At 55.4% G+C, this 12,601-nt stretch overlaps 1 protein-coding gene and 1 long non-coding RNA gene across 5 annotated transcripts in view; both read left to right on the forward strand.

The window, feature by feature from the left end:
- STN1 (STN1 subunit of CST complex) overlaps positions 1-3,862 on the forward strand; it is a 49,244-nt gene extending 45,382 nt beyond the window's left edge. For all 4 annotated transcript variants that reach the window (XM_008270474.5, XM_070057275.2, XM_008270473.5 and 1 more), the window contains one exon: positions 2,372-3,862. In XM_008270474.5, the coding sequence (XP_008268696.3) occupies positions 2,372-2,529 (158 nt within the window). In that variant the 3' untranslated portion in view covers positions 2,530-3,862. The remainder of the gene's footprint in view (positions 1-2,371) is intronic.
- Positions 3,863-6,800: 2,938 nt separating this feature from the next.
- On the forward strand, positions 6,801-11,760 carry LOC138845310 (uncharacterized). The gene is made up of 2 exons (XR_011382287.2): positions 6,801-9,158; positions 11,412-11,760. It is a non-coding gene; the product is annotated as an uncharacterized LOC138845310 (long non-coding RNA).
- The last annotated feature ends 841 nt before the right edge of the window (positions 11,761-12,601 follow it).

Here is a 12,601-nt window from a genome sequence, read left to right on the forward strand (position 1 = left end):
TGGAAACGTGTAAGGCACAGTTATCATTGCCCTTAGCGGGGATTCCTCGGATCACTACGTCTGCGGGCCCCAGGCTCATCCAGGAGGAATCAAGTGAGCCTGTTGCACCAGCCACTGGGGAATGGCTCACCCACTTCTACTGCTTCTCCTGTTGTCTAATAATTTCTCATCCAAAGAAGAGCCCAAGTTCATGTTTCCCGCATGACTGGAATGTCAGTTTTGAACGGCTTCAGCAGACAACCCTGAGACAGCAGAACAGCCTTTCCCATAAGCCCCAGGGACTCAGCTCCCCACATTCCTGTGAGTCCAAGCATCTGAGTCTTACAAAATCTGAGGTTAAAAGGCAGGCGGCCCTGAAATGCTGGTGGTCCCTGTGCTGTGTGCGGCAGATGTGACCCTCCATCGTTAGCCCTGTAGCTTTGCTTTCTGTGAGTCTTTTTCTCAGAATGGGCTGATGCTCTGTAGAGCAGGCCACGCTGCATGCCTGGGCTCGGGTTATGGATGTGATGATAGAATCAGAGTAGTTCCCAAGGTCAGACGCACCTGCCATGGCTCTCCTTCCATCCACTTCCCTCATTGTGAAGGACGTTGTAGAGCCAGGACTCAAATTCAGATCTGGCGTGGGCTCCAGTGTCAGCCATCCATCCACTGTGCTCTCCCTGCTTCTCCTTGCCCAGTGCTTTGCACATAATAGATGTTGAGAAATTTCTCTCCACTGATGGTGAAGAAACAGCCTGGGAATGAGAGTAGGAATCCCAGCCGGGAGGAGTGGTGAGTTGACACCACCACTAGAGGTCGCAGTTTAGCACATCTTTTCCAGCCCTGGGCTGTTTCCTGAAACAGAGTTGAGAAGGTCCCAGTTCCCCAGCCACCGTGCCCGCCCCATTATGGGAAAAAAACTGAGGTTTGAGGACTCTGTGGCTTACCCAAGGCTAAAAAGGTGCACTGAAGCTCACACCAAACCTTCGTGGAGCCTTTCACGGTTTATCATCTGAAAACAGCATTCAGTGACTGTGTGCCCGGTGCTGGGATTTGATGGTGAGAGCCCACGCAGGGCCCTGCTGGGGAATGTGACAGAATGGGAACCTGCTCTTGCTTATGAGGCTTGAGTTTGGCTCAGAGTTAGAAATACTTTTGCATCAGGCCGGCGCCGCGGCTCACTAGGCTAATCCTCCGCCTAGCGGCGCCGGCACACCGGGTTCTAGTCCCGGTCGGGGCGCCGGATTCTGTCCCGGTTGCCCCTCTTCCAGGCCAGCCCTCTGCTGTGGCCAGGGAGTGCAGTGGAGGATGGCCCAAGTGCTTGGGCCCTGCACCCCATGGGAGACCAGGAAAAGCACCTGGCTCCTGGCTCCTGCCATCGGATCAGCGCGCTGCGCCGGCCGCAGCGCGCCGGCCGCGGCGGCCATTGGAGGGTGAACCAACGGCAAAGGAAGACCTTTCTCTCTGTCTCTCTCTCTCACTGTCCACTCTGCCTGTCAAAATAAAAAAAAAAAAAAAAGAAATACTTTTGCATCATGATCTAATAAATTACACAACTCTAGTGCATAATATTCTTACGTACATATAATATGAAGTAAAGCGTCGCAAAGTAATGCTTATCCTAATGAAATTGGAGTACATTCTATAATGTCCTAAGCTCATTTTTTTGGGCCTGTTTGGTAAGAAAAAGAATACTAATTACTGCCCATGAAGATTGATTTCATGATCCCCCATGATTTAATTGTGAACACCACTGCTCTAAATCATTGATTCCAAGTGTAAAGAGATCGGTGACCCTGAACTTTCATCATTATAAGAATGTGCCCAGAGATCTTAGTTTTGGGCAGAGGATAAAAGGTTACCAGGGCACAACTGTCAGGCACGGTTTGTTGGGAGCCTGGCAGGGAGGCGTGAGAGCCGTCCAGGGCCATAAGGCCCTCTCAGAAGGGTAGCCTTGCCAGATCTGGACTTCCGGGGAAGAATGCAGAGCCTGCCTGGGAAGCCAGAGGGGAAAGTCTGTCAAGCACTGGGACCCCATTAGACTGTGCAAAAAAGTCATCAGTGGGACTCACTGAAGGTTGAAGGGGAGAGTCTTGGAGCAGTGGTCTTTGTGGCTGTGGTGATGTAAGGGGCCTGAGAACAGGTAATTTTGTTTTCGTGAACCTCTGGGCCAATGCATTGCAGACTTCCGTGCACAGTAGAATCATCTGAGCATGTTGTGGAAATGCGGGTGCCAGGTCAGGAAGTGGGGAGAGGTGAGGACAGGGGAGGGCCTGACAGAGTCCGCAGGGAGAGGTGAGGACAGGGGAGGGCCTGACAGAGTCCGCAGGGAGAGGTGAGGACGGGGAGGGCCTGACAGAGTCCGCGCTGAGCCTCTGCGTTTTCCTTGCAGTCGTGGAGAAGGGCTGCCACTTGCGGCACATCCTGGCCTGTGCTCGCCTGAGGCTCCGCCCAGACCTGAGTGAGGCTGTGCTGCAGCAGGTGCTGGAGCTGCTGGAGGACCAGAGTGACGTGGTCAGCACGCTGGAGCACTACTACGTGGCGTTCTGAGCAGAGGCGCAGGCGGCTCACAGGCCCACCGGCCAGCAGGAGGAAGATGTGGACAGCACCCAGGAGCTTGATAAACTCGGTAAAGATGTGGCCGCTCGGGGAGTGAGATGCGGCATAGCTGCCACTGGCCGCTGTCTGCCTGCTGTCTCCTTGGGGTACAGTGCCTTTGCTCCCAGCCTCGACATACGAGAAGGCCCCATCGACCTCCTGGCTGGACTGGGCCCCGTTCCCAGAGCAGAACCCAGAGGAGACCGTGCTGGTGGCTTCCTCGGGGTGTTTGTGGTCTGAGACTCTGCTGTGGTCAAGGGACGTCATGGGGCAGAGGCCTACGTGCTGTGAGAACTGAAGAGCAGGCGGCCAGATCCACCATCTCAAACTTTCAGAGGTCCGTTCCCGTGGGCCTCTGGTGGTGGCTCAGAGCCCACCTCTGGGAGCAGCTGTCCCGGGAGGAGTGCCTGTGGCTCAGGCCCAGCCGTGGGCCCTGCAGTGATGCGTTCCTGACGATGGCCGAGGGTGGCAGCCAGCAGCCTGGCGGGCAGGAGGTGTCATTTTCAAGGCTGCTGCTGCTGAGTGTGCAGGGCATGCTGACACTGTAAAGACACAGGCGGGACCTGCCCGGACAGGCGGCAGAGTCCTGCCTCTGCTGGGAAGAGTCGGGCGAGCGGAAAACAGCAGAGCGCTGCAGGAGACCTGTTCCAACAGCGGCGTGCTAAATCCGCCAGCAAAAGCATCGTGTGCAGAAGGGTTCGGAGTTAATCACAATCATTTCACATCTGCCTTCGTCTGCTGCTGTGGCTCATGACGTAAGAGACTGTTGGTGGTTCAGCTGGAGCTCCAGCAGCCTGGAGGGCTGCTCTGTCCGGAGTGGAAACGGGACGTCGTTACCCTCAGAAGCCAGCCGCAGCCCGCAGATGGCCGGCTGGGAGCGCATCCTGGCACGGTGCTTCCTGTCGCGGGCCTTGCTGATGGGACCCAGACCTCTGGCGATTTCTCACAACGCCTGTGCAGACAGCTTCCCCGTGGTCAGAGGGTGCCTGGGGGAGAGAGTCTGCCTGCAATGACAACCCAGCAGTCCTTCTGCCTTGCATATTGAATCCATCTTTGACTAGTGGTGCTGCCCAGGAAGGAGTCTGGAATCAAAACGTTGGCAGTGCAAGTCCTCGCACCGGGGGTCTGTCTCGAGGAGGTGACCTCACTCGTGGGAAAGGACGCCCCGCCCCTTGTGTGTGATCTTGAGTCCTGAAGCAGGCACGGTACTGATTGTAGGGAGAAGTTGTTTGTGACCCATGTATGTGATGGAATACGACACAGCCTTAAAGTGACGGAAAACGCAGCTCTGAGTGCCAGGCGCGCTGTTCCCAGTGCGTTTAGCGGGAAGCACATCAAGTTCTCGATCTGTACATGGGTGCAGGGCATTTGCGTGTGCATGTGCGTGTGCGTGCGTGTGCGTGCATGTTGGGGAGCATGCCGGAGCGTGTTTGTTGCTACAGCTGTCACGTATGTGCATACATGCGGTTGACTTTGGCCCCCGCCTGGAAGTGCTTGTTTCACTTGGCTCTGCTGCCACTTCAGTCTCCTTTGCTCGGGGCTCAGCCCCAGACCTCTTTTCTGTCTGGTTTGCCCCCATAGGAGGCTCACACAGCCATGTGGGTGCTCCCATGTATATGCCGGGAACTCCCAGTTTGTACCTGGATTGGGCCTCTCCCCTGGCCATCAGAGCCTTCTGTCCAGCTTCCTCCTCACGTTTCCACTGAGTGTCTGAGAAACGTCACAGGCTTCCTGTGCCCAAAGCCAGGCTTCCCTGTCCCGCCAGTCCACACCTGCTCTTTCTGGTTCCTCTCTGATTCAGGGAGAGGCAGCTCCATTCTCCAGTTCTCAGACCAAAGCTGCTGACTTCAGTCTCTCCCAGCCCACGTCCAGGCTGTGCAAATCCTCTCGACCTGACTCAGAATGTTTCTAGACTGACCACGTTGCACGCTGCTACTGTCTCCCTGGATCATCACGGTCACCTCCTCGGGTCCCTCTTGCTTCCACTCTCACCCTTCAGTCTGTTCTCAGCACAGCAGCTGCAGTGACTGCCCAGGCTCCGGCTCTCGCAGCTTTTGGTCTCATGCCAGGTGGGAGCCCGAGGCATCCCGGTGCTCTGTGAGGCTCTGCCTGGCTTCTGGTTCTGCTGTGCCCGCTCCCAGCCCAGTCAGCCTCAGCACATTCCCACCTCAGGGCCTTTGCAATCCTTGTGTCCTTAGCCTAGAATGTTCCCCACCCAGAGAGCTGTGCTGTGCCTCCTTGCTCTGTGTGGAGCCTCCGTCCAGCACCACCTCCCTGAGGTCTGCTGGCACCGTGCTTGCTGATTCTATTGAACTCTTCCCCTCCCCAGCACTGCCTTCCCTGCCCAATTTTCCCCATGGCCCCTGGGCCTGCCCCCCACACTCTCTCTGTGGGTTCCTGTGCTGCCCTGCCCTGTTTGTCATTGTCTCCCCAGCAAAAAGCATGCTCCACGAGGGCAGAGCACCCCCTCTAGTGCTTCCTTCTGTGTCCCAGCACCCAGAGCCAGGCCCGGCACAGTTTCCCAGCAGCGCCACGCCTGTGTGTGGCCGGCTGCTTTCCAGCTGCGGGTGTCTGCCTCTTTCCTGGGGCTCTCTCTGGCATCCTGGGGATGGGGGGCTGTTCCAGCTGGAAGTGCTCAGAATTAGTGCCCCCTAGGAGCAGCCTGGACCAGTGGCACCGGGGCTATGACCACGCCAGCTCCCACACCCTGCAGGTGGGAGGTCGCTGAGGCCCTTGGGCTCCCCTGGTTCCCGGAGTCTGCTGGGTTAAGCGCCACTCACCAGTAGCAGCTGACTGTACGGCCACCAGCCTTCTCCCTCATCCTCCCCGAGTGCTTTTTATCCTTCAGCTGCTGCTGCACTCCCTAAATGCCCAAACAGCCGGGGCTGGGCTGGGCCAGAGCCAGGAGCCAGGAACTCAGTCTGGGCCTCTCGTGTGAGTGGCAGGAACCCAGGCCCTTGGGCCATCTCTTACCCAGGTGCATTAGTGGGAAGTTGGGTTGGAAGCGGCGGTGGGGCTGGATCTCAGGTCCTCTGAATGATGCTGGACTGCAGGTGTCCCGAGCTGCAGCTTCACTCACTGTGCCTCGTCGCCTGTCCTGGCAGGTGCTCTTTAAACTGCACCTGAGCTTTGGTGTTTGTGTGAGTAGCTAGTGTCAGTTCTACAAACATCCTGCAGCCGCTTCTCACTCACCCCATGCTCACAGTCTGAATCCTGACTTAACCAAGCAGGCCTCTTGCTCACACAACGGCATGAGAACTCACAGGGGCTGACCACAGGCCACTGTGTCGTGCTGAAGACCAGCCCCAGGGCTCCCCTGCAAAGGCACCTCTGGCTGTCCCGGTGTGCACGTTGCTGGAGGTGTAGACCCACGTGCAGTGTCTATGGAGCCTCTACCCGGGCGAGGATTGGCTGGAAGATGCACGCGTGTTGCGGCACGGTAAGCCGCAGCCTGCTCGTCCCTGTGAGACACTCCTCTCTGATTATCTTCCCTCTGATGCCGTGCCAGGGCACTGGCCGGGAGAAAGCCAAGTGGGAGAAGTCTGTTCAAAGACGAGGAACCCAGACTTGGTGCCAAGGGTTGAGACCAAGCAAACTGGTAATTTTCCGTTGGCAAGAGCATCTGTGCTTTCCCATGAGAGCGGTTCCTTCTCCGCAAGCGGCCTCCCGAGCAGTCGTCCCGAAGGAGCTCGTCGCTTCTCCGCTCTCCGCGAAGCACGGGCCGACTCAGACCATGACGAGGTCGGGGCAGCGGGCACTGGGAAGCAGTGGTGGTGTTTGTGCAGCCGTGAATATGCTCAGAACCACTGAGCTGGTTGGACTCCCTCCCACGGTGGCGGGATTCCCCCGGCTGTGAGCTAGAGGGCAGCACCGACGCCGTGCTGTGTATATATAGCTCCAGAAGCCGGCGTCGCTTCAAGGCTGTCACAAAGGAGCCTCATGCAGGCCCAAGAAGAGAGGAATAAGCAGCTCCTGGTGGGTGACAAGGTCTAGAGGGCCATCGGACCAGGAAAGTTGCTGTGGCCACTGTGGAAAATATGACACAGACATCTTTCAGGGGTCACGTACATACAGCACCATTTTTAAAAGGTGTAATACCAAAAGATACAAAGGAAGGAAATGCATCTACCTCCCTCAGGTACTGTGCATTTACTAAAGAGCACATGCATTTGTTAGAAAAACAACCATATTTTTAAAAATCAGCATTTCGTATGTGCCTTGGGTTTTTTTTTTTCTTAAACTTTTTTTTCTTAACTTTTTTTTTTTTTAATGTGTGAAGGAGAGAGACAGAGCTCCTGTCTGCTAGTTCACTCCCCAAGTGCCTGAAATGGTTGAGGCTGGGCTGGGGCCAGAGACAGGAGCTGGAGAATCATTCCAAGTCTCCCATGTGGGTGACAGGGACCCAAATACTTAAGCCGTCACCTGCTGCCTCCTGGGGTCTGGAGTGGGGAGTCAGAGCTAGAGGGCCTTGAACCCAGGAATTCTAGTCACTACAAGGCAGCTCACCCCATGGGAGCCTTTAGACAGACAAGTTCTACCAGGGACAGGGCCAAGGGTGGCCAGTCACATGTTCTAGCAGTAGTACAGAGCCTGGCCACCAGCATACCGTTTGTTGCACATCTGGAGTGAACATCCTGAAGGACTCAAGATTTCATGTGCTCGGCCACATGCCTGCCTTCGTATTATATAGTAATACATGAAGGCCTTGATCTTTTTTTCCCTTTATTTTTTGACAGAGTCAGACAGAGAGACAGTTATATACAGTGAGAGAGAGACAGAGAGAAAGGTCTTCCTTCCGTTGGTTCACTCTAGGGGAGTGGCTGCTATGGCTGGAGCTGCGCCGATCTGAAGCCAGGAGCCAGGTCCTTCCTCCTGGTCTCCCATGCGGGTGTAGGAGCCCATGCACTTGGGCATCCTCCACTGCCTTCCTGGGCCACAGCAGAGAGCTGGACTGGAAGAGGAGCAACCAGGACTAGTACCCGGCGCCTCAACCGGGACAAGAACCCGGGACGCCAGCGCCGCAGGAGGAGGATTAGCCTAGTGAGCCACGGCGCCAGCCAACACAAGAAGCTGATGTTATTGTCATCACTGACCGATGCCACTTTTGATCAATGTCTTGAGTAGAAATTGCTCCCTCAGGGAGGAGAGGTTAACTTTCTACTGGGGGCAGTCAGGGAGCCGAGGGGCAGAGGCCAGGTGAGGGCCCTCCTTCCACGTCTTAAGCTCTGCTTTGCAGCGAAGCCGTGCTGAGGCTCCCTAAGCTCCGGTGTGTGGCACAAGCTACCTGTGACAAAGTGCTGGATGTGCCGCTGCCCTGGGATTCATGAACAGTTTATTCTAATGTAAATGGAAGGATACTGGATGGAGTTAGAGTGTGGGTTTTGTTCTTCCTGTTTAGTTTCTTCCCCAGCAGAAAGCCAGTGTTTTCTCTGGGTGGTTAGGTCTGGGCGCTCCATGTGGAAGCCGCTGGTGCAGGTGACCTGGTTCCTCTGTTGTTCTGGGGCCCGGGGAGAGGGAGTGGAGACTAGCGGTCTCTGGGGCGCTGCACGGTGCACCCTGCTCTCTGACAGGCCTCTGGCAAGTGGCAGGATTTCTCCAGGTTTAGAGCCTCGGCCTAGGATTCCTGTGCCTCAACTTGGGCCTTGTGGAGGGACATCCAGGTTGGAAGTCTGGGGCTGGCAGCAGAGGCCATTGTCAGGAGATGAGCGAATAGCCTTGTCCCTGTCTACCAGCTCCCCTGTGGCTTCCTGGGTTTTCATGCCTCCCCAGGGAAAAGAGAACCTGCCCCAAGTTCAGCCCAGAGCATGGCGGCTCCCAGTCCAAGTGGTTTGAGGGAAAAACAGGAGTATGACAAGTCTTGTCAAGTGCAGTTAGGGGAGTAAGATTCATACCACACCAAAGGGAGAATCAGTTCAAGGTGCACCTTAGGTCATAGTCATGCTCCCACCTTGCCTTCCAGGCTATTCTGAGAGGGAGAACAAGGGGTGACGCTGCAGTGCAGCTCTGGGAGATTGCTTGTGATCCCCACCCCAACTGGAGTGGGGTAGGTGCTGCCCACGCAGACTTCCCACCTGGGCCACTGCAGGAACAGAGCTGGAATCACTGCCCCCAGGATGGAGGACAGAAAAGCGAAAGAGCTTATTGTGTTTCCCAGTGGGCACCACCTTATCTTGAGCTGAGAATATCCCCGGTTGTCTGCACTGTCAGCAGGGGAGGCAACCTGTGACTAGGGTGCTGCCCCGTCAGGCTCTGTGGGAGCGAGCATCAGACTCCAATTTGGGAGATTCCAGAACACTGGAGTGTGAGTCCTCCAGCATGAAGGAGCTTGAAGGCCTTACTCACTGCAGCAGCCGGCCCGGCCCAGCCCTGCCCAGCCCAGCTCAGCCCAGCGCCTGGGGCCGCGTCAGCAGGCCCTGCCTGTGCCTGTGGTTTCCACCCTGTCCCAACTTGCCTTGCCCTGGAAATGACAGCTGCCTTGGGAATGCTGGACTCAGCGCTGCCCCAGGGGTGGGCCAGCAGCACACGAAGACACCCGCTTGGACAGGGAGTGATGGCAGTTGGTCCTTTCATTGTTAACCCAGGTAAGCAGGGGACGTGGGAGCTGTGCCTGCCCATGACCTGCAGACGAGTACAGAGCTGCAGACTTCACTCAGTGTCCCTGCCTGTTCCCTGTGAGGTCGTCCCCATCCCTGACTCAGCGATCAGCATGAAGTGGGTGCTTAATCAGTGTTTCCATAGGTGGGCATTGGACTTACTGAGTGCCAGCTGTGTGCAACACACTGCCAGGTAGAGTGGGAGATGTAGGACAAAGTTTCCTGGCCTCTGGGGACTTTGGGTGAAGTGGGTCCTGAGACAAAGGCCTGGGATTCATAGCCCAGGATACAAAAGTGTTTTATCAGAACCTCAGGGTTTTCCAACCTTAGAAAGTTGGCTAGCATCTGTTGTTGTTTTTTTTTTTTTTTTTTTTTTTAAGGGTTGTGTGTGTGAGAGAGAGAGAGACAGAGAGAGGCTACAGAAAAAACTGACAGTGGAGATCTGTTCAGATAGGGGATTGGGGACCAGGAGTCAGTGAGTCATTTTGCAATGTTTTCTGCTTTTTAAATGTGTAAATTGGAATAACTTTGGACAAATCAGTAAGCAGAAAGGTTGAGGGGGGGGGTTCCCTGCAGAGCTCTCGGGGCCTGGCTTTCCTTGCCGACGCAAAGGCCTGGTGGTCTGGGAACACTCGCCTTGGAAACTGTGGGATGGGAGGCCCGGCGTGGAAGGATGTTAGGCTGAGGGCTGGCGTCAGGTTTCTGATTGGGCTGCAGAGTGTGGGATCTTGAGGCAAGTTCAGGGGCAGGTGGGCCTGAGGTGCTGTCTCCTGCGGGAGTGCAGGGGAGGATGGGCTAAGCAGGGCCCAGGGCGGCGGGGAGGCAGATTTCAGAGACATGGGTGAAACAGGACTCAGAGTGGGGGTCATCGATTGGAGAAGGGGCTTGGAAAAGGGCAGATTGCAAGGCGGACCACAGTAAGTGCCACAGGGCCTCAGACTAGTTGAAGACAAAGGGGACGCAGGAGGGCTGGTGGGGGGGGGTCTGCACTGGCTGGAAGAGCCCGTCACCTGAAAGGCGCACCGAGCACCACGTGGGAAGTGGGCGCTCCCGGCCGCTGGCTGCGCTCTGTGACTCACTGCAGAAGGCAGCAGGGGAGAACCGGGATTTCAGAGAAACCCTATTGTGACAGAAGATGAGGAGAAACAAAGCGGCGGTGACTGGGAAATCGTTGGAATCATAGTCGTTTAGGGAATGCACTTTCCTTTACAGCTCCATTAGTCACTGCTACCGCCCTTTCTGGGTTTCAGAGCCGCCAGCAGGTGCTGCTCCTGCAGGGTTACCTGGAGCAGCAAGCCCCAAACAGCATCAACAGGAGAGGCTGTCCTGGCAACCCGGCCCTGAGCGCCAGCCAAGGGCGTGGCAGGGGCCCTTCCCCTGCGGTTGGAGGCAGGGAAGAAATGAAGCAGCCTGGGGCTTCACTCTTCATTTCCTTTGACGTTTGCGTTAGCAATTTGGGCTCTTTCACAAGGGACAGAGCAGGCCGGACCCTTGAAGGCAGGAAGTGAGTTTCGGCTGCCTCCGCAGCAGCCTTGACAACGTTTGGCCACCCTGGCTGCTCGACTCAAAGTCAAGAATATTTTCCCTTGGAGACTCGGGGGCCAGCCACCCACAGAGTAACACTGTGGCCTCAGACTTAATCCATGATGCAAAAAAGACAGTCAAAGTAAAACCCTCCTTGGATTAATTATTTAATAACAGCTAATGATTACTGCAGAGTGAAGCCCCAATCACTCAGCAAACTGAAGTCCTCACTAAACCCAAATAGGCAGCTACCGCTATCATTCCCATTTACTGGCCAGAGCTGAAGCTTAGAGACTTAGCTTGCCCAAGGGCATGCTGCTTTGTAACCAGTGAGTTTAACCACTAGGCTTCACTGATTGCAGAGCGAAAGAAGTCCATTCTCTGGTGTTTCCATCCTGCAAACCCAACACAGAGGGTGTTCCAATTTGGGTTGGTGTATAAACTTTATTTTCCCACAACTGAGGTTGCCCTGAGAACTCAGCTTCTGGTGACGCTGTGATGGAGGACCCTGGGCTAAGAGGGGGGGGGGGGGGGACAGCACATCACACCCACAGCCAAGAGGAAGCAGGTATTTAAGGAGGAAAGAGAAGACTCGAGTTGGGGCAGCAACTTCCTCCCTAAACATCGTTATGGTCCCCAAAGGGAGGCCAAGAGGGGTTTGGGTGGCCTGATCCGGTGTGGGTCTTCACAGGTGTCACTGTTGTTACTGTTACGTAGGTTTGGTGCGGAAATATTTCAAACATCCAGAAAACAGTGGACATCCAGGTGCCACTGGGATGAGCAGCTGTTACCCTACTGATGAGAGCATTTGGCGCAGTGGTGAAGAAGCCACTTGGATGCCTCCATCCTAGTCAGAGTGACTGAGTCCAGGCTCCACTCCCAACTCCAGCTTCCTGCTGATGTGCGCTGTGGGAAGCAGCAGGTGACGGCTCACGCACTTGGGTCCCTGCCACTCATGTCAGAGACCCAGATGAAGTTCCTGACTCCTGGCTGCAGCCTGGCCCAGTGGATGGGCGATCTCTGTATACCTTTGAAATTAAAAATATATATATAAGATAATAATAAACAGAGCCTGAGTTTCTCTCTCTCTTTAGAGGAAATGATGTTAGAAATACAGGTAAGGGCATCCTCCCTGCCTGTGCCCCCAGGAGTAACAACTGTCATTCCCATGCAGATTTTTTTATTTGAAAGAGTTGCACAGAGAAAGGAGAGGCAGAGAGAGAGAGAGAGAGAGGTCTTCCATCTGATGGTTCACTCCCCAGTTGGCTGCAACGGGCAGAGCTGCGCTGATCCGAAGCCAGAGCCTGGAACTTCTTCCAGGTCTCCCATGACAGGTGCAAGGGCCCAAAGACTTGGGCCATCTTGTACTGCTTTCCCAGGCCATAGCAGAGAGCTGGATCAGAAGTGGAGCAGCCAGGTCCCAAACTGGAGCGCATATGGGATGCCGGCACTTCAGGCCAGGGCGTTAACCAGCTGCACCTCAGCGCCAGCCCCATTGTTTTTGCAGCATAATTTACAAGTAGTCAGTGGTATACACCTTAGTTGTGCAACTTGGTAAATTATTACTTATGCTGTACCTAGGTGATGGATTTCTACATGCCCAAAACGAGACATAGAACATGCCCAGCACCTCAGAAGTCTCCCTTGCTTCACTTTTCACAATAAGCAGACAGAGCAGCCAACACATACACATTTAAAAATCTAGCAATTTACGCCAGCGCCGCGACTCACTAGGCTAATCCTCCACCTAGTGGTGCTGGCACACCAGGTTCTAGTCCCGGTTGGGGTGCCGGATTCTGTCCCGGTTGCCTCTCTTCCAGGCCAGCTCTCTGCTGTGGCCAGGGAGTGCCATGGAGGATGGCCCAAGTGCTTGGGCCCTGCATCCCATGGGAGACCAGGAGAAGCAC

The sequence above is a fragment of the Oryctolagus cuniculus genome, chromosome 15 (assembly GCF_051225735.1).
Source record: "Oryctolagus cuniculus isolate XC-2025 breed Fujian yellow rabbit chromosome 15, ASM5122573v1, whole genome shotgun sequence".
Taxonomy (NCBI): Eukaryota; Metazoa; Chordata; class Mammalia; order Lagomorpha; family Leporidae; genus Oryctolagus; species Oryctolagus cuniculus.